This window comes from Parastagonospora nodorum, assembly GCF_000146915.1.
Source record: "Parastagonospora nodorum SN15 chromosome Unknown scaffold_6, whole genome shotgun sequence".
NCBI classification, from domain to species: Eukaryota; Fungi; Ascomycota; class Dothideomycetes; order Pleosporales; family Phaeosphaeriaceae; genus Parastagonospora; species Parastagonospora nodorum.
The window spans coordinates 278112-297929 of NW_001884554.1; the positions used below are offsets into that span (position 1 = coordinate 278112).

Sequence of the window (19818 nt, forward strand, 5' to 3'; positions counted from 1 at the left end):
GTGCAGTAACGTCGCGAGGAGTGATAAGATAGAGTATAGTGAGTCTCACAGATAGCCGCACGAGGCACAAGAGCTAATCAAGATATTAGTAGCTGAAATGCGAACCCTAGCAAAGCCCCGCAGCTCGCAGTCGTACTAGCTGCTACACAAATTGTCCACTCATCTAGTGCTCGTTTCTATCGAACCTCTCAAAGCTGAGAATCAAGAAGCTAACCAGGCGAGATAGACCATTACGAATACCTTTGCAGTCGATATCCTGACGGTCGGGAACTCTTGAGGCACACCGGTCCTCCAGCCTAGGTCTTATTTGGATGTGGCTTCAAGTCACTGTTCGCGAATGGACCCCTATCAGCTTGGAGTTGAGTCACATTGTGCAAGACCAACTGGACATCGGAACAAGAGCAAAGGAGAGCATTCGGTCGTACTTCTTCTCGATCAATCCAGATAGTGGAGTATTGTTGAGGGGTCAGTTGGAGGGCGGCTACTCTGTACACGACGCGCACGGACGCTCATAGCTCATCGCGCATCGCGCATCGCGCCCACCTTAAGAGGCACGGAGAGCAAACGCCAACACGTCTGCCCGCACCACAAAGATTACTGCAACACCAGCAAACTAGCACCGCTGGCTCTCGCAAAGACAGCGAAACTGCTCGAAAAATTATCGGCGCGCCTGGAAGTGTTCTCCCCTGCGAATAGGATCCAATCGGTGCCAAGCCCTGCGCGCAGCGCTGGTAAGAAACCCAGCCCAGCCCCAGTCGTCCCGAGGAGGCCTTTTCTTTCCCTCCATCACCACACCACGACACGAACCCATCACCCACCTCACCCCCCACGTCCATCACCATCCACGGTCACCCATCGACTACGCGTCACTGCCGTCGCGCTTGACATCTCGACAGGGTAATTCGCGACCCGCTGCCTCCCTTACGCGTCGACACCACTCCGTGCCACATAAGCACGACCGATACAATGGCTGAGGAGACCAACGCGCCCGCTGTGGCCGATGCTCCCAAGCTGGTCGAAGAGCCGACACCAGCAGCAGACGATGTCGCAGAGCCTGCAGTCACTGAGGCGAAGCCGGCTGAGGAGGGGATTGTAGCCACCGAGGGTGTCGCTGAAGGTTTGTGATTAACTGCCATAAATGACGTCCACGAAGCTAACGCGACGATGAATCAGTTTCCAAGACTGACGACGCACAAGAGGACGCCGCCGCGAAGGAGGAGAACACTGCCAGCGCGCAGCCAGAGACTGAGGCGGCTGGTGATGACGCAGGTAAGTCAAAACCAGGCACCATCATTGATGTCTTCATCCTGCCAGTGATCGATAGTCTCTTCGTGCACATGCTTATTTTACCTTTCAGATACCGTACCCGCCAGCGATGCTGCCACCAACGGCACCCCAGCTGCTAAGAAGACGAGCAATGGCAACGGCAAGCGCAAGTCAGGAGCTGGCGTTCCAGAACACAAGAAGAAGACACCCGCAAAGGGCAAGAAGAAGGCACCTGAGCTACGTCTCAATGTGAACCCAGGCGAGATGTACATGGTCGCGATGCGCGGCTACCAACCCTGGCCAGTCATCATCTGCGACGAAGATATGCTACCAGAGTCACTGCTCAGCAAGCGGCCCGTCAGCGCGAAGCGCATCGATGGCACATATCGCGAAGATTTCCTCGAGGGTGGCAAGAATGCAAAGGATCGACGGTACCCCGTCATGTTCCTGGGAACCAATGAATTGTGAGTCGCATACTCCTCCTCCTTTGGAGCCACTTGTTTTAACATACTACAGTGCATGGCAAGTAAACACCGACCTCCTCACATTCAACCTCGAAGACGTGAAGAAAGACGTCGAAGAAGGCAACTCCAACAAGAAGAACAAGGCACTATGGGAAGCGTGGCAGATTGCTGCGGAAGGCCACGACCTAGCACACTTTAAGCAGGTCCTTGCCAGTCATGAGGCCGCCCTAGCAGAAGACAATCAACAGAAGGAACAAAAGGAGCTTGAGAAGAAGGAGAAGGCTGAGAAGTCAGCCAAGCGCAAGAGCACGGCTGCAGCAGGTTCAGATGATGTGGAAATGGCCGATGGCGATGATGCTGCCGCTCCATCTGCAAAGAAGGCCAAGGCAAGCAAGAAGCGCAAGAAGGGCGAGGAGAGTGACGGCGAGAACGACAAGGTATGTCAATCAATCACAGCGCGCTTCACGGCCACTAATCCACTAACAGCCCGCAAAGACGCCCAAGACGAAGCTGAAGTTGACAACCAAGACGCCCAAGGATGCATCTACAGCGAAGCCCAAGAAAGAGACCAAGTCGAAGAAGAAGGCTAGCGAAGAGGCGGAATCCGCTCAGCCTGAAGAGCCACCACTAACTGAGGAGGAGCGACTCGCAAAGCGAGAGAAACAAATCTTGTACCTCCGCCATCGCCTACAGAAGGGCTTCCTATCCCGCGATCAGGCTCCCAAGGATGAAGACATGGCGAACATGTCAGACTACCTTAAGCAGCTCGAGCTTCATGACGATCTCGAGGCTGAGGTCATCAAGAAGACCAAGGTCCACAAAGTCTTGAAGGCAATCATCAAGCTCAACTCGATTCCCAAGGAGGAGGAGTACAGCTTCAAGCAGCGCTCGGGTGAGCTCCTCACCAAGTGGGGTGGTGCTCTCGCTTCTGATGGCGAACCGGCGACCAACGGTGTCAAGCATGATGACGAGAAGCCCACCAAGGAGGAGTCTCCAATCGCGAAGGCAGAGTCACCGGCCGAGACCAAGGAGAAAAAGGATGACACATCCGCTGAACCTGAGTCTGCTACTAAGCCCGCCGACACAGATGGTGACGTGACCATGGCAGATGCGGACAAGGAACTCAACAAGGACGAACCTGCGATCAAGGCCGACACGGAGTCCGCTGTAGAAGCTTCGACTGAAGCAGCGACTAGCATCGAGACGGCACCGACTTCCACCGAGGCCATCACGTCGTAGAATGGTGCAGTGTGTTTCGCGGGGCGAGCGTTTAATCGCACGTCCTTGGTAATCGATGGCATGGAATTTTCGACTTTCTAGCTCACAAGGGAGGGCTTACTTTAAGCAATGAGCGTGCTTTTTAGGCTCTTTTGCGACACTGTACATGTACATATTCCTCAGCCAGTATCACTAGCACGACACTGCGGGAAAGACGGTTCTTGTTTGCAACACATGCGTCATCGGGTTCAGCGCCTATGGGTTTACTGCGCTGGATGGGTTAAAATGCTTCGTGTGGCGTCAAGACTGTCTGAGTAATCGAAATTGAACAAATTTACAAGTTAAAATCAAGATCGCCACGTGCACCGCGCATAATCATGTGCATCAACCATCCTATTCTAGTGTCTCTTCGTACACGGCTGCCTTCTCATGGCCACCAACTCTCAGGAAAATCTTCATACTTTCCAGAACCTGCTTCTTGAGGTCTGGTCGTGTTACGTTTTGACCTGGAAAGCCACCAAAAGTTGTGTCAAAGTCAAAAGGCTTGATGGCCTTCCATATGCCATGTACCTTGGCCGGTGGAAGGGGAATTACTTGGATCGTCAGTCAATATGGGCTGTAACCGACGATGACTACTCACGGTTCGGATATGACCATTGGAACGAGTAGCTCACAGTACCCGGAAGGCGATCCTTGTGATAGAACCCAGACTACACATCATTAGCACCATCACACTGAACGACCATGAAGCTTGCTAACTCACGGGCACACTCATGAACGTATCCGCAATAAACAACTTCTTCTCCCACAGCAACACCGCACTCCCATCAAAATGACCACCGCACTGAATCACCTTGACTTCACCTCCTACCTCTTCAATCTCCTCAACCCCCTTAAACGCCTTCCTCACCCCTCCCTCATCCTCGCGATTCAACCACTCCCCATCATCCCTACAAACATACACCGAACACCCAAAGACTCGCGCCCACTCAAGATGCGTCGTGTAAAAATGCGGATGGCTAATGACAATCGCCTTCAATCCACCCTTCGACTTCACAAAATCCACAGTTGCTTGGTCAATGAACGCAACCAGGTCCCAGAGCACGTTCCCCCGGGCCGTCTGCAGTAAAATGGCGCGCTGCCCGATGCCCAGCTGCTTGCGCGTAGTCGTACTGCTGGCGAGGCTGGCGGGCAGTTCGGCGTCGGTGAGCGGCTTGGTGGTGATGTAGTGGATGCGGGAGTCGTGGGGGTCGGTTTCGAACGTGTTTTTCTGAAGGGGGAGTTCTTGGTTCAGGCTGGTCCAGGTTTGGCCGTGGGCGGGGACGTATTGGCGTGGGTCCTTGTGTGGTGTTAGTATGGGTGCTTGGGGGGAAGGGGTATGATGTCATTTACATCGCAGATGCGGCAGGTGGAGGGTGGTGAGGTGAGGGGGACGTCGAATTGGGTGCCGCAGGTTGGGCAGATTGCTAGGTCACCTGAGGAGAAATTCATGGTGGGGGGTTGGAGATGGTTTGGATTATTGCTGTGGTACTGATGTTTGGCTGTTGTGCCATGATAGTCATGTATTTGTATGTACTAAAGTGGGGGTTGAGAGGGGGAACTCTGGAACCTCAAGCTTGGAAAGCTATCAGAGCATCTAGTCCTCTATGGCCAACGTTTACGAGTACTCTATATGGTAATCATTCTACCTTGCTTCTATCTGTATGTGGAAGAGTCGCGACGGCGTTTGGCTTTCTACTATGCAATCCTACCCACCGCAACCGAGATGCCTGCTTACCAACTCGCGCATCGAATGAGCGACTACCAATACGAAGTGGCGGGGTCCAGACAATGTAGCTTACATGATGCATTTAATTCTAAGTGTATGAGTGACCTGGCAAGCTAAAGCTAGATCTATGCTTTGAATGTAGCGAAGGGAAAAGCTCGGTGCTTTGAAATCAAGAAACTGGTCCCGCCAATATTCTGCATAACCTTCGTGGCTGATGGAGCCAATAGTTCATAATCTCAATTGGAAAGTCGTTCTCATGCCAGAGAGCCTCCAATTACCCAGACCTCGCCATTGGACACTTTGTCAGCGATGCTGGTGACTTCGACATTGCTGGGTTGGATCTGCAGAATGGGTCAGCTCGATTTCTACGACATAAAGTAGATGAGCAAGAACACTAGGATAGCCAAGAAGCAAAAAGAAGAGAGTTGTTGCTGTTGTGGTTGAAGAGGCAACACGTCCTTCAGATCAACCACAAACAGCAAAAAAAAGATCCTGGGATATCTGACAAAGCCAGACGAATGCTGATGAGAGTGGGACTCGAACCCACGCCACTTTCGTGACCAGGAATATATGTTAAGATTAACCTTAACCTGGCGCCATAACCAACTGTGTGATTGTGAGCGAGTGATCAGACGCTGTGAGCTGTGAAATACGAACCTCGGCCATCTCACCAATGAGGATTTGATGGAAGTCTCTCATTATAGATCATAGATAATCCCATTCCAAGAACAATTTTGGTCGAAATCTTGCGTTTGAGGAATGGTGGAGACAGAAAAATGTGTTCGCGGGTGGGTCTCGGCGGACTACCCGTGGGTGCAGAAGCGAGATAGCATAGGCTTACCTTCTTTTGGCCGTCCTTGCTTTCCCACCATATTTCGTTGCCAGCCAGCGTCTTGATCTTCTTGCCCTCTTCCCAGGGACTTTCCGGAACGACATGTCTTTGCACGAAGCGCTCGAGGTTCTTGCGCGCGCGGTCTTGTCCTGAACTGCCTTCGTATGCGTTGGCTCCAAAGGTATCGTAGTCTTCTGGATCTTCCCACGGCTTTCGCTGCAAGCTGCGCATTACGCTGTTGTCTGGCGCGAGTACTGTGGCGTTCTGTGCTGCGTTGTCGAGACGGCCAGCGACATCGTCTATGTCCCGCGTGAGGCCACTGAAGATGGCTATGTTCTGCGTCTTGCCTATAACATCGGATATGATGACACCGGTCGACACTTCGCCTGCGGGAGGCATGATGAGGTCGCGCAGTGGGATCTGGGCGCTGAGTATCTCGAACGACTTGCGGATGCTGTCGAAGGGGCGGGACTCTGCGGAGCAAGCGAGGAACAGACAGACGCTTGCAAGAGGATATGCGACTATGGATCCAGCTTTCATGGTTGTTCAGGGGTTGTAGGTATGGCGTTGTTGTAGGCCGTTGTCTGTCGCGACGGTTTGGTGGGGATGCGTAGACGTCATGCCGCGGTGAAGCCAAGACCCCGTGACCACGTGAATGATCGACGGCGCCTCGTGAGCTTCGCGAACTTCAACTTCTTCCACTCTCCATGAATTTACAGACGTGACAACCCGCCCGTCGAGGGCCGCACGAGCACAGATCTAGAAATTTGTCATGGCACTGCAAGCACCAACAGTCACTATTGTATGTTATTCGGATTCTGTAGCTTTACGGGACGCTAATTTTCTAGGATGATTTGCATGCATTTCATGCCAAACACTTCCCCCACGCGCCGACACCAGAGCAGTTCCTCCATGGCGTTGCGCAAGACGCTACTGAGGAGTACCACGACGAGGAAGACGACGGCCTAGGCTACTACTCCGACGGTACGAAGCGCACCATCACGGATGAGCAGATCGCCATGTTCCGGCACTCCGAGATCCAGGCCATCCTTCGCAAACGCAGACTGCGACGCGAGGCAGGTGAGCTCTCTGAAGAGGGCGAGGTTGAAACGGAACCCAAGGATGCTGCCAGTTCTGCGTCAGCATCCACGCCAGGACATACGACCAGGCCAAAGGCGCAACAGTGGGCTACCAGTAGCGACAGGACAAAGAAGAGGAACAAGAAGAACAGAGACAAATACAAGGTCAAGAAAAGAGAGATGAAATTGGAGCGGGAGCGTACAAAGAAGGATGGCCGGCTTTCGCCATACCATGAATCGGAGAGCGACGAGTGGGACCCATGGCACCAAGCCAATGGTCCGGATGTGCAAAAGGAAGACAAGCTCGAGTTGGACTACTGAGCAAGTGATCGGAAGACACCAAATGTAGCCAGAAGCTATACGCAGCATCGCTGGGCTTCGAGTGTGACGATTGGGCTCTGGAGACTTTCCTTCGCAGCTGGTTGACGGTAGTCACCAAGGAACACATGTTCGCTCCACTCTGCTGGTATGTGCCCATCTGCTATTGCCTTTCCCTACTCCATGCAATGATGAAAATCAGTTATCGTCATCCTTAGCCGGAGATGGCTCTAGGCTTGAGGCGAGGATATGTATTGCTCTGCAGTCCGTATTCTCGAATCGCTTGGTGCTGTCAATGACGAGTAAACAATCTTCTCTCTGAGCGCATTATTATAGACCGCAGTCACGTCGCAACACGCGCAGGATTTACACTGACATGTTGCCAGGATTTTCGCATAGAGAAGGACCCGCGAGCTGGACGTAACAGAATCTGGATTAATGCTATATAGTTCAGTCGTGGGGTGACAGTTTATTTAAGAGCAGTCGCCCGGATGCTACCCAGGATCAGAGCCGAGAGGAGATTAAAGCTATATGAAAGAAGTTTTCGTCGAGACAGCTAGTTTACATTTACATCAATGTGACCTGCGCTTCTCTCACCTACCTAGTCAATCCGCCGTTGCCTTCACTTGCTGTACAAACATAGCGCGCGCTAGCGTGGACCCTGAGCGTCGTTCCCTTGCTCTTGCCTTGACTCTCCACCTCACGCAACATTGCCTTCAAACGCCGACCGTCTACTGCTGTCACCTGCCATGGCGCCTCGCAAACCAGCGGCCGCGGACAAGGCAAAAGAGCCTCTTGCTGTCAAGAAGAGCAGCGTCGTCAAGAGGCCCGCTCGCGGATTCCACAAGTTCAAGAACGGAATGCTGAACGTGAGGCCAAAGGGCGACGAAAAGGCTCTGTAAGTCCATGACCGGTAGCTTCCTTATAGAGGTGAGCGCAATGGTCCTCAGTAACATATACTAACAAAACAATCTAGCGTGAGCAGCAACCAAAATTCACCACTGCTACGCCTTCCAGCTGAACTCAGGATCAAAATCTGGGAGTATGCGCTTGGTGGCAAGGAATTCCGCCTGCTCTCCGGATCCTCTCGAAAGAGCTCGGTCCAACCTAGGCCAAGTGAAAAGAAGAACGCTTTTGTGCTCCTCAGGGCTTGTCGGCAGATCTACTCAGAAACAGCACCTCTGTCCTTCGCCGTCAATAACTTTTCGATCAGGTCCCACTGGCGCGTGTCTATCACCAGCCTCCGGCACTTTCTAAAGGTACCAGATACATCAGATCAAAGATTTACGAATTGAGGTGTCTTCGCCTGGAATGTTGATGTACTTCGACAAACTCAAGCTTGGTGTCCTATCAGAGCTACGCCGCATCCGATTCTGCATCTTTCCTGACCGTAAACACAAGTGGGAGAAGAAATCGTTTACTGAGTGCGAAAATTCTCTCCGGGAAATTCCTCTTCTTACTACTTGGGCGTCATCCTATGACCTGATTGTCGAGAAGATGGAGATGTCCTTCTCCACATTCAACAACAAGTAAGAGCAACGACCTCAAGAGCGAATAATACCCCGTCCATTCGACTGACATCATGCTAGTTGGTACGCAGAACCTCAGACTGTTGGAGCCTGAGACATCGTCGATATGCATTTGCGTATCGTGCGATGGAGCTGAGCAATGGAGACTGGTTTCAAGTCAGCTAGCGCGTATGGGGAAATCCACGAAGAACCGTATTTGGGATAACATTAAAGCTTTAAGGTAGTATCAAACACTTTTCAATTACCTATTTTGAGGGTGCTGATGCTTTCACTATCGGATCGCGCTAGTGCAAACCCTAAAGCTCTGAGTGCGTCTCCTCTTCTTTCCTTTGGTCTCCGACCGACGTTTTCGCAACCTGAAAAGGTCAGTGTCAACCGCCTTCCTCGACTGTCACACTCAATCACCATGGCGCCTTGCAAGTCGATCGCAGAAGATAAAGCACAGCATGCGGATAACGTCAAGAAAAGCAACGACCGTGTCATCAAGAGACCCGCCTGGGGCTCCCATAGATTCAGAGGCGGGATGCTTAACATAACCCCCAAACGTGGCACCGAGAAGGAACTGTAAGTACCACAGGAGTCGATAACGAGCATACCTCGTCTTCCACTAATACTAACGAGCCGTGTTGTATAGTGTGAAGAGCGACCAAGAATCATGCTTGCTACGCCTACCGACCGAAATACAGAACCGAATTTGGATATACGCAATTGGGGGCAGAACCATCCGCCAGTCATCTGGTGTGGTCCAGGACAGAGTCTTCGTTCCAGAGCCATCTGAGCGCACTAATACGTTCGCTCTCATGAGAGCGTGCCGTCAAATCTACGCCGAGACTGCCCTTCTTCCAACCACTACTAACGTCTTTCAATTGACAAATTGCTCCACTTTCTGGATCGCTCCCAAGTCTTTTCGGAAGTACCAGCTCAGGCAGATCATCGAAGTCCGCGTTGAGGTGAATGACCTCCATTTCCAGAGGTGCTACGAAGTGTATCTCAAGCAGCTATTCGAAGTCAACAAGCTCAGCATTTTCCCGAACTTGCGTAGCGTGCACTTTTGTGTGCACGGGAGCAAAGCCAGGGTTTACACATCGCTGTCTGTATGCTCCGCTTTTCTACATGAGCACTTTGGAGATCAAATGCGAGCGGCTGGATATGACATGGTCGTCGAGAAGATGGACATCGACATTCGCAACCACACCCGCTAGTAAGTAGAAAATCTTAGCAGATGTGTGTATTATCTTTCTCTAAAGTTAATGGTTCACAGTTGGTATGGCCGACCTCTGGTGTAGCCGAAATAGAGCATCGTAGTTTACCTGTCGCCGCTCGAAATAAGGTGGCTCCCTCACAGGCTCATGTTTCATACACATAATGCGTCAGCTCAAGTAGTTTGAATGTAATTGCGACTTTCGATTAGTTCCAGTTATCGCGGGTAGCTTCTTTAACTCGACTTGAAATACAGCATTCCTCCGCTCCAAATACTAGGTTGAAAAACTTAATGTGTGCAGGATATTGAAGCCTATCTCCACAAGTCGTGCAATTCTAGTGCTTATAAACTAGTATGTTTGGTACTTGGGCAGACTGAGGATATCTTCTCTCATATCATCGTGAATACCATTGTTCAACCTACTCCTCCTTGTTCACCTCACACCCTTCCTTTCGGCATAGGGCAGTTTACCTTGTTCGTTCCGTCTTCGCCCCAGAGAGAAATCCTCACATTGGGGGTGTGCAATCATCCACTTCAGTGGTGCTAAATGCCGCAACTATTCGTGCCCACACTGCCCGGGTTTTTGACCTCGTTGGAAACGACGTGTTGAATTCAACACTGGCCTGCGTAGCTTCAAAGGCTTACTAGGTTATAATGTGTTCCTATAGAGACCTTGACCATAGGCATCCCTAGCTATCGACACGCTATACAGTTTACTGAAGTGCGCGAGAACAAGCACAAATATCTACTTCAACAGCACCATCTCAATCCTTTCACTCTTTACGCATTTACGTCATACACGGCGCAAACAGAGCGCGTATCTGCTCAACCTCTCGACATCAAAATGACTCAACGGATAAGCCATGGCGCCTCGCAAACTCGATGCAAGCCCGCGTTCTGCTATAGCAGGTGCCCGTGTTGCAAAGCGCACCAACAAGAAAATACGCTTCTCCACGAACGGGCCGCTGGGCGTCGAGCGCAAGTCTGGAGAGTTCCTAAAGCTGTGAGTGCTCATGTGTGCCCAGTTGTCGAGGCTGTCTTACTAAGTACCTACAGTACGAGAAAGAACCAGCAAGAATCGCCGTTGCAGAGATTGCCCGCTGAGCTGCGCAACCGCATCTTCGAGTACGTCCTGTCAGGAAACGAATACTCTATTGAAACCAAGATCGGCTCCTTCGTAACGATAGAGGATGTTTCTAAAGCCCCCGAGAACGCCTTTGCGTTGCTCGAAGTGTCCCCTCAGATATTTGCCGAGACGGCACTGCTCCGATTATCGCTGAGCGTGTTTTCTATATGCAGTGCTGGCCTGCTACATCAATGGCTTGGAGGCCTGCTCGAAGCCAAATTCAATGTCATCGGCAAACTCCATCTACGCCTTGATCTATGCCTATCGGCCTCGCCTATATCCGCCTACCACTTACTCACACTTTCGAAACCTATGAATGATGATGTGGTCGGTTGGGATTTCACTAGACTATCAGCCTTAGAGTGGATTCGTGTCTTGTTCTCCGTCAGATCGAACGCCTCGTTCGGTGAGGACTTCTGCGTAGACGCCATCAATAAGAAGGGGCGGGAAGTTACATATCAGATGAAGATAATCAATCCAAAGGTTAGTGTGACAGCGAATTGGTGCGATAGAAATCTCATCGAGGAGCATTCGTGTAATGCTATGACTGATATTTCACTTCAAAAAGATTGAATTTCATGCGTTTCCGTTGCAAGTTAGTCAACTGTTTTTGTACCTCCTGCCCTTTCACGCCTCGTTATATACTCCTCATGTATACGTCGCTCTTTATAAGATGGCGTAAGAAGTGATGAAGCCGTACTGGTGTTGCTCTGCCGACTAGTACCAGGCTTTATCATGATCGGTTCTCCCTAGTAAATCTACAACACATTCCTGGTTCACCCTGAGAAACGCTCTACTTCACCAATTATGGCGGCCGATGGTGTTCCTTAACCTGCCGCGACAGATGCTGCTGTGATCCGACCCATCTGTGAGGATCTATGCCACAGCTTGGACATAGGCAATGGGCATGGAGCTGCATATTGCCGGGGAAATTCTCATATGGGTCAAATACATCGTGCTAAGACGGGAAGAATACATATATCTAGCAAGAATATCATCGATCGCGAGTGGCATTTTGGTGGCTGCCAGGCTCGAACGTGGCTTGGCTGATTTGATACATGGATCGTCATTCGTGATGTCAGCAAGTGAGCTTAGATTTCGGTAACCAAATCGCACGGCACTTTCTGACACTTCTTCAACAAGGTGGTCAGCGATATACTCAGGTCTCATAGATTTCGAAGCATATTGGTCAAGCGGGAGAGATTCGGATGTATAGTTACTCCGGTTCATAGCGGAGAGTCGCAGAATGTATGGAACTTCACGCGGTGCCGATTTGACTCTCCTGGCTTTGCGCAACTGCATGATGAATGCTGGAAAACAGGTGAATTTTCATATCTAATAATTGAAACTAAATCCTGACGCATTCGATTCTTCATGAATTTGTGCACTTTCGTGGCAACGAATAAGCTGTCAGCAACCAACCCAAAGCGGCGTCGTATACCGAAGTTATGCTGTGCTTACTTTGCGTCCCACAAGGCGTTGTCATATCTTAACTGAATGGATAATTCTGGCCAATCGTGCGCCTTTACTTTCAAGCCTTTGCGTATCGGTGTGAGACTTCAGGCCGAAAGGGCTGTCAAGGCACATACCAAAAACAATCATGACTACTTTAAGGCGTATTTTCTGTCCTTCTTCCACGAACGATCTACATGCAGTACTTCGCTTTCAGGTAGCCGCAGTGGTCTGTCAAGTGAGTCTAACAACCACAACATTCCCGGTGTGTTGTATCAGGCTTGACATATCTACAGCATCTTACCATTCCAGCCGGACTGACCTGCTTACCACTTCCTTTCGACGTCACCATCTACATTTTATACCTTGGATCAGTCCTGGTCCGTGTATAATGAGAGATGCCCGAGTCTCCCATCTCCTTCGCCTCCCCGCCGAAATCCGCAATGATATCTACGCCTACACGCTGAGTAGAGAGGTCTTTCAAGTTCACTGTTGGCGGCGGTATACCCCGTTTAGCTTCGAGACCCGCATCATAAGAAAGCAAAAGAACTTCCTCGCTCTACTAACAGTATGCACACAACTGTACGACGAGACACGACTGTTGCCCTTCATGCTCAACGCGTTCCAGTTCAAATCTCAAGACGCTTTTCATCCCTGGCTCATCAAGTTCAGTTCACATCAACAGGAAGCAATACAGGAAGTCCATGTTGTCACCTGGATGGCAAGACATATGGTTGAAGGGGAGGGCTGGTGTTCAAAGCCGTTGAACGACGTGCTCCCGGTAGCCACTCTGCGAGGATTGAGAAGAGTCCTGGTGGAAGTCAGACATAATGGCAGGACACGAGAGTGCCCCAAGGAGATATGTCCCGGATGCGAACGTCATGGTGGCGAAGTAGCGTTGGAGGAGAAGAAGTGTGGGCAGTGGCTCTCGGACTGCATTGACGGAGTGCAAGTGACGTTTGAGAGGATGATTGCGTAGCTGCACGGAGAATTCAGATAAGGCAATCTTGGAGAAAACAATGCATCTTATTTCACTGTACAGGGTTCCTCTCTTGTACGCAGCATAGAGTTTGTGTCCTCTCCAGTGGCGCGTGTCGCTACACATTCCCAGTCCAACTCATCATGCATACATGGCAGCTTGTCGTGTGCGAAAGGTTTATCATACCTAGCCGTGGACTCTCGGTGCTATGGCGTCGACAATAAGGCTGACAAAGCTGCAGGCCTAACATCTTCCCACCACGGGCATGCGATGCAATGCACCTGGGCATGCAATTCAGAGTACCTTTGCGGCTGACTTGATTAGGTACTCCCTACCGCGGGCATGGTAAGTAGGCCAGTGTATCTTTGAGCCAGGCCTGACATCTTCCTACCGTGAGCATGGCATGTATGTCGGTGTACCTCTGCGGCTTGCGTGAGGCAAGACCTCCCGATGCCGGAAGCCTTGGACACAAAGCCTCTCCCCGCACGACCTCAATTGTGGTTTCCTGCGTAGCTAGAGCGGGCCCGTAATAAGCACAGTCCAGCTTCTCTCCCCGCTGCGGCTCGGCCTGTTGACATAAAAGTATCACTTGCCATCTCGCAGCCCGGCTAGGAACGAAAGACTCTCTACCGCTGCCCTCCACCTCAACTACACATCGTGGACTTTCAGCAACAATTTCAATATGGCCCCGATCATGGCTGCAGCTACTTCAAGGCCAAAGAAGCAGGCTGCCCAGACTGGCCGTGTGGTGAAGAGGCCGGCACGTGGATTCCACAGGTTCCGCAATGGCATCATGAACGTCACGCCGAAAGGAGGAGAGAAGGAATTGTATACACTGCTATTACTACTGCTACTTCTATGCCTTGCTTACCATTGCTCAGGGTCAAGAACAACCAGGAGTCGTTTCTACTAAAGCTCCCCGGTGAGCTCCGACATAAGATCTGGGAATTCGCTATTGGTGTCAACCTCTTCCGCCCAACTTCCGTCCAGATTACACAGACAATTTGGGCCAGACGAATGGTGCCACGTATCACCGATCGCGAGCATGCCTTAGCACTCCTCCAGACCTGCCGACAGATCTATGCCGAGACTGCTCGTCTCCCCTACAAATCGGGCATTTTGAATGCTGTCGACTACCGCTACATTAAAAGGGATCTTAGTTACCTGAAGCCTTTCCAGCGTGCTCAGTTTTCCGAACTTCGACTGGAAGCTTATCACGAGAATCTGCTGATTCGACCCGATCCTCTCATCACTGATCTGTCGAAGAAGGGCAGGTACAACCTCGATTTCCTCCCAGGCCTGAAATGTATCCGAGTAGTAATCTTCAAGAAACGCATTTGGGTGGGCCACAATATTGCTTCGCTCGTGGCAGGTGTGCGGGCAAGACTAGACCTTATGCTTGTGGGCAAAAACATTGCTATCACTGTCGAAATCGTCGACGTGACTCCGGAGGAGTATTGTGACTTGTACGAACGGCTCCAGAGAAATTTACTGTATCATGCTAATCAATTACAGCTAGTAACGAACCACTGCAGGGGACGGACAGCAGTCGCTCTCGCTTGGCACACTGGGAAAGCTGTGAGATCATTTCGCTGAACTAGCGACCTGGACCAGCAATCTCACTTTGTACGGGTCAAGGGACGAAACGGCTATTATATCAAAGATTCATTGGTTGGAACAACAGACGTAGACTTCATGAAACCACTCTGTAGCGTTTTCCTGTTGTACGAGACACGAGGTCCGCCTCGGACAGGGAAAAGCCACTGCGCGACAGCTTGGGGTCTACTCAATTGCTTCAAACCAGAATGAATCTTATCCATCTCATTTGCCTTGCATCAGATATGAGTGGAGATGATGCGAACGACTGACAGTTCACTGACCTGCATAGACACCTTCCGAATATTGCCCAGTGATGAGACCAAGTCGCATCCCTACTACATGTTCGCCGCTTATTGATACCAAAAAGTCTCGGCATACCCTGTTCTTTAGTTCGTGCTCATAATCAGACTTTGTAGCAAAATGAAGTGTTCCTGCAATACCGGCGTGGGAGATATGGAAGGCTGAGGATGGTTTGATCCCGATTCGCCCACGCTTCTCGATTTTAACTTTCTTTCACTTTCACTTTCACTTTCACTTCGAAATAGAAGGCGAGAAGGCGCTAACAAACGCGTCATCGCTCCTGCCTTCTGCAGCCCGACCCACTCAACACTGTCTCCCACTCACAAGCTCACCTCACGATCTTTGCCACGCGCACCACACTCCACTCTGCGAGTACATTGACAGAAGCCGCCAAGCCCGTCACGATGGCAGTGACCAGGAAGAAGGGTTCATCGAAGACAAGCAACGATCGGGTGGTCAAGCGACCTGCGCGCGGTTTCCACAGGTTCCGCAACGGGATCCTCAACGTCACGCCGAAAGGTGGAGAATTGGAGCTGTTAGTGAGACAATACCTCCAGCGCATCCACTACTAATGGCTCCGTCTAGTGTCAAAACGAATCAAGACTCGCCTCTGCTACGTTTGCCCGGAGAGCTTCGTAGCCGCATCTGGGAGTACGCTCTCGGCGGCTACGAGCTTCGGTCTGTGTACATCAAGGACTCCCAGCAAATTACCATACAAAGAATGGTCCCACCTTTCGCTGAGCGTATGAACGGCACACAACTCCTCAGGACGTGTCGTCAAATTTACACTGAAACGGCACTTCTACCGTACAGGGCAAACACTTTCATCCTCGAAACCTTGGATACAATCAAACACGAGCTCAAGAAGATGAAGCCGTTTCAACGTGCACAGATCGAAAAGATTCAGTTCGAAGTCAATACCAATCTCTTCATGCTCGATGCTGCTCTCGGGAAAGACAACCTTGAAGTCATCCCCGGCCTGAAGCATGTCCACGTGGTCGCCTTTTGCGATTCTAGCAGAGACGCATCAGATGTCTCTGAACGGACGAAATCAGTTGAGGCTGCTATACGCAACGTACTCGATGAAGGGCTAGCTGGTCGACAAGTGAAGAGCACTTGCGAAGTGCGAGCTGGAAATGCCTGGTCTACGGCTACACATAAGTAAGTCACTTCGACGGCCTGACCTGATGACCTGCATATTGATTTCTGAATAGGTGGAAATACACATCAGATGAACTCGACGATGACAGTCTCCCTAACTTCGATCTCTTTGGCTCCGATGTCTCTAGCTCTTCGGGATAGAGGATTACCACATTTCACGTCGCAGAAAGACATTGCTCGTCTGTATTTGGACGACACACAAGGCTGTAGGTATGACCGAATTATGGATATGAGTGCCTCTACATGGACAGTGTTCATCTCGTCGGTCTGAAGACGCCACCCTTATGTGGCAGATATGATATAGCAAGATTAGCAGCTTCGAAAATTCAACATACAAAATTACACTTCTTGCCTGTGTGTAGACAGTGCTACTTATGTCTCTCTTGTGAAAAGTTAAAAGACCCCCCTAGAGCTATTCGCAGCTTCGTGTAATAATGTTACTCCATGTTCCATACTATTGCCACAGTCTGCTTGCGTTCGCTCCTTGAACATAGCTTGACCCATATCAAGCTTTATTAGCTACATGCCACATTTATGCATGAAAAACATGCTGCATAGATAATGAGGATACGATACGCACTGTGCAGAAGGCATCGTAATAAACGTGTTTACTCGACTAAGAGGCTGGAGAGAAGAGAAGCAAATTTCGAAGCGCATGCCGCCGCCTATTCGCAGGGAAGGAAAAAAGTCCTAGGACAGCTCCAACTCCGTCTGTATGCCCCGTAAAGAAAACGCCCACCCGCTCCCGAAGTATGAAATGCCTAAAACGTACATCGCTCGCTTCCCAGAGACCCCATTTTCTCGAACCTCGCGTCTCGCGTCTCGACTAGGAGAACTTCCACCTATTACCGCAGTTCATGCACTCGCAGAACGTCGTCATCGGCTCATCAGCCGACCGCGTCTGCGCCTGACTGTACGACACCATCTTCTTCTTGCACTTTCCGCACTGGAATTCCTTGGAGATTGACTTCTCGACCTGCGCGACCATGGCCTGGTTCATGTTCTCCTTCTCGAGCTTCTCGTCCTCGGCACGGCGCGAATCCGACTTCATCTCGTCGTGGGACATGACGACGAATTTCTTGGGCTGGATTTTGCCGGAAAGGACGTCCTTGCGCAAGGCGGGATTTGACTTGTTCTTGAGGTTCTGGAAGAGGGAGCGCATTTTTTGTTTGTAGGCGTCGTTGACGCTGCCGGCGTTGCCGTAGGCGGCTGCTTCGACGTGTTTCGCGACGGTGATGATGTCGTCGGGTACTAGGGACATGTCAGAAAAGCGCATGAAGTGCTCACGTGCTTGTACTTACGCGCTTCACTCATGAAGGCCAAGCCATCGTACATCAGCCTCACACAGCCATCGCGCGCCTCGTGTCCCGTGACGTTGTAGTTGACCTTGTCTGTCTTGTGGTTGCGCTTATCCGGTGCGACATCGTGCTTCTTCTTTTGTTGCGCAGGCGCGGGTGATGCGGTGCCTGATGGTGGTGGAGCCGGTGACGCGCTGCCATTTGCGATCTTGGACGGCGTTCCCTTCTTTGGTCCCTTCTTGACCTCATCTCTCCATTTTGACACTAGTTCTGTCGCGAGCCTTTGTACTGCGGGGTCCTTGTGCGTGCGGAGGCGGTTGATGGTGACACCGATTCGGGTCTGTCGCAAGAGGTCCTCAGTTGCGTGGACGCCCGTCTTTAGGTCGCCGAGCAGCTTGAGCAGAGAAGAGCCAGGTTCGCCTTCCTGCATGGCTTTTGCGATCGCCTCGCCGCGCAGCTTGATCTCTTTGGGCTCCATGGCCATGGTGGAGGTGGGGGAGCCTGACGGGTGGCTATGTGGTCGCGTGCGATGGTGGAATAGAAGGATCGTACGGTGGAGGCGGTATATGCGACGGCGGGGGGCTTGCACGGTGGACTGGGTGTCAAAGGTGATGCAGAGTGAGGCTGGTAATTCAAGATAATGAAGTTGACGTTTGCGCGCGGAAGGGCCAGAGCGCGTTGCCAAGACCCTAGCCTCCGCGTTTGACACTCACTTTACAGCCGAACGTCCTAGGAACCGCGGACGGTAAGTTTGAGCAGCTACGACGGACATACTTTGACGACTCCCCTACCGTCGACCACGAAAGCGACCACATATTCGCAAAATGACCGAAAATGCGCCTCCCAGCAGCTCCAAAGACGCCGCAGCCGATACCTCGCGCGGCATGCCCTACTACGAGCGATTGCGACGCGACTTACGCGAATCCTTGCAGAAGAAGAGGGCTATCGACAACAACTTGGTGCGTCAAGGCGCGCAACAAATCTCGATGCGCCGTACTTACCAGGGCAGCTCCGTCTCGAAGAAGAGATCCTCAAAGCAGAAACCACATACCTCGAAGAGACCAGCACCGGCAACATCATCAAAGGCTTCGACAACTATATCAAGGGCACAACCACAACTGCGGCAGCAGGCGGCGCCGGCACTGCGACACGGCGCAAAGCTCCTATCAGCGATGCGGACAGAATATTCAGTCGTAGTTCGACGAGCTTCCTGAGAGAGTCGTCCACTCCAGGTTCCGCTCAGACTCCTTCGTCACATGCCCCCACCCCAACCTCGTCCTTTCCTACGCGCGAATCGAGCCAACCTACGAACGGCATGAGAGGAGGTGGAGGGAGCAAGAAGAAGAAGGTAGGAGAGGATGATGATGAAGACGGGAAATCGATCAAGCGGCAGAAGATCTCCTATGGACGAGACTGAAGGATCCACCGAACACATCCACTGTAAAGTGGACACATTCTCCCAGCCATTAGGTTCATTTTACAGCAGGAGCATGACTTGCAAGAAATTGAAGATTGCGCGTCGTGTGGAGCCTGAGACTGAATGTCAGGCAAATGCGACAAGCGAAAACGGAGCATACAAATTAGGAAGGTTTGGAATCGAAGATGAAAGAGTTGCTGACCGCGTGTCCTATGGGGTTCGCTTCGAGCACCGAGACATTGTGTCCACCAACGAAATGGCGGGTCGGACTTTGTTGGTCGCGGGGTACGGCTCGTGACAATGCGCTGGGCAATCTCGAAATGAAGCGGGTTGACTGTCGTGCATCCCGTCGTTGGGCGACCATGCATTTAGTAACGCATCGCTGTGGAGATCAGATTGAGCAATTGGATGGCCTCACTGGTTCGGCGCACGCGGTGCCTCGCTTGGCAACTCGAGGCGGGCATCAGAAATGTTTTGAGGCTTGCACGGTGGATCAGCATCGCTGGTGCCTTTTTCAGAAACCACCCGCTGTGAGCAAATTGTAGATGGGCGGATGCCTAGCAAACCTCCGTGAGAAGAACAGATTAGTGACGAGCTTTCGAAATATCCCGTAAACGCTGCAGCCGCTCACTATAGTAAATTGAAACTTGGTCACGAAACCGATAACCCTGTCTATACCTGCAGCAATTTTCATATGCTGGACCCCTCAGGTAAATGTCTTGCAATCTATGCAGAACCCGGACAGTGTTTCTTGCTGTTTTTCCAGAAGGGGCCGGAGCCGCAGAGGAATAAAGACATGGAAAATCAAGGG

The 19818-nt window shown here is 51.3% G+C and overlaps 11 protein-coding genes across 11 annotated transcripts; 8 read left to right on the top strand and 3 right to left on the bottom strand.

Annotated features, from left to right (window-relative positions):
- Positions 1 to 966: 966 nt before the first annotated feature.
- Positions 967 to 2969, top strand: SNOG_04224 (hypothetical protein; the record flags this gene model as incomplete). Its single annotated transcript, XM_001794592.1, has 5 exons — positions 967 to 1117; positions 1174 to 1269; positions 1358 to 1730; positions 1783 to 2167; positions 2217 to 2969. 5 exons carry the CDS (start codon positions 967 to 969, stop codon positions 2967 to 2969), a joined length of 1758 nt encoding a protein of 585 aa, XP_001794644.1.
- Positions 2970 to 3341: 372 nt separating this feature from the next.
- Positions 3342 to 4439, bottom strand: SNOG_04225 (hypothetical protein; the record flags this gene model as incomplete). Its single annotated transcript, XM_001794593.1, has 4 exons — positions 3342 to 3541; positions 3589 to 3658; positions 3712 to 4287; positions 4341 to 4439. 4 exons carry the CDS (start codon positions 4437 to 4439, stop codon positions 3342 to 3344), a joined length of 945 nt encoding a protein of 314 aa, XP_001794645.1.
- Positions 4440 to 5383: 944 nt separating this feature from the next.
- SNOG_04226 (hypothetical protein) lies at positions 5384 to 6088 on the bottom strand (the record flags this gene model as incomplete). Its single annotated transcript, XM_001794594.1, has 1 exon — positions 5384 to 6088. One exon carries the CDS (start codon positions 6086 to 6088, stop codon positions 5384 to 5386), a length of 705 nt encoding a protein of 234 aa, XP_001794646.1.
- Positions 6089 to 6320: 232 nt separating this feature from the next.
- SNOG_04227 (hypothetical protein) lies at positions 6321 to 6948 on the top strand (the record flags this gene model as incomplete). Its single annotated transcript, XM_001794595.1, has 2 exons — positions 6321 to 6350; positions 6454 to 6948. 2 exons carry the CDS (start codon positions 6321 to 6323, stop codon positions 6946 to 6948), a joined length of 525 nt encoding a protein of 174 aa, XP_001794647.1.
- Positions 6949 to 7694: 746 nt separating this feature from the next.
- Positions 7695 to 8478, top strand: SNOG_04228 (hypothetical protein; the record flags this gene model as incomplete). Its single annotated transcript, XM_001794596.1, has 3 exons — positions 7695 to 7843; positions 7973 to 8093; positions 8221 to 8478. 3 exons carry the CDS (start codon positions 7695 to 7697, stop codon positions 8476 to 8478), a joined length of 528 nt encoding a protein of 175 aa, XP_001794648.1.
- A 402-nt stretch (positions 8479 to 8880) lies between these two features.
- Positions 8881 to 9676, top strand: SNOG_04229 (hypothetical protein; the record flags this gene model as incomplete). Its single annotated transcript, XM_001794597.1, has 2 exons — positions 8881 to 9038; positions 9193 to 9676. The coding sequence occupies 2 exons, from the start codon at positions 8881 to 8883 to the stop codon at positions 9674 to 9676; spliced, it is 642 nt and encodes a 213-aa protein (XP_001794649.1).
- An 862-nt stretch (positions 9677 to 10538) lies between these two features.
- On the top strand, positions 10539 to 11374 carry SNOG_04230 (hypothetical protein; the record flags this gene model as incomplete). The annotated part of the gene is made up of 2 exons (XM_001794598.1): positions 10539 to 10678; positions 10732 to 11374. The coding sequence occupies 2 exons, from the start codon at positions 10539 to 10541 to the stop codon at positions 11372 to 11374; spliced, it is 783 nt and encodes a 260-aa protein (XP_001794650.1).
- Positions 11375 to 13914: 2540 nt separating this feature from the next.
- On the top strand, positions 13915 to 14828 carry SNOG_04231 (hypothetical protein; the record flags this gene model as incomplete). The annotated part of the gene is made up of 3 exons (XM_001794599.1): positions 13915 to 14060; positions 14114 to 14698; positions 14768 to 14828. The coding sequence occupies 3 exons, from the start codon at positions 13915 to 13917 to the stop codon at positions 14826 to 14828; spliced, it is 792 nt and encodes a 263-aa protein (XP_001794651.1).
- A 707-nt stretch (positions 14829 to 15535) lies between these two features.
- On the top strand, positions 15536 to 16433 carry SNOG_04232 (hypothetical protein; the record flags this gene model as incomplete). Its single annotated transcript, XM_001794600.1, has 3 exons — positions 15536 to 15670; positions 15763 to 16292; positions 16346 to 16433. 3 exons carry the CDS (start codon positions 15536 to 15538, stop codon positions 16431 to 16433), a joined length of 753 nt encoding a protein of 250 aa, XP_001794652.1.
- A 452-nt stretch (positions 16434 to 16885) lies between these two features.
- Positions 16886 to 18074, bottom strand: SNOG_04233 (hypothetical protein; the record flags this gene model as incomplete). The annotated part of the gene is made up of 2 exons (XM_001794601.1): positions 16886 to 17543; positions 17594 to 18074. The coding sequence occupies 2 exons, from the start codon at positions 18072 to 18074 to the stop codon at positions 17119 to 17121; spliced, it is 906 nt and encodes a 301-aa protein (XP_001794653.1). The 3' UTR covers positions 16886 to 17118.
- A 340-nt stretch (positions 18075 to 18414) lies between these two features.
- SNOG_04234 (hypothetical protein) lies at positions 18415 to 19007 on the top strand (the record flags this gene model as incomplete). Its single annotated transcript, XM_001794602.1, has 2 exons — positions 18415 to 18549; positions 18600 to 19007. 2 exons carry the CDS (start codon positions 18415 to 18417, stop codon positions 19005 to 19007), a joined length of 543 nt encoding a protein of 180 aa, XP_001794654.1.
- Between the last annotated feature and the right edge of the window lie 811 nt (positions 19008 to 19818).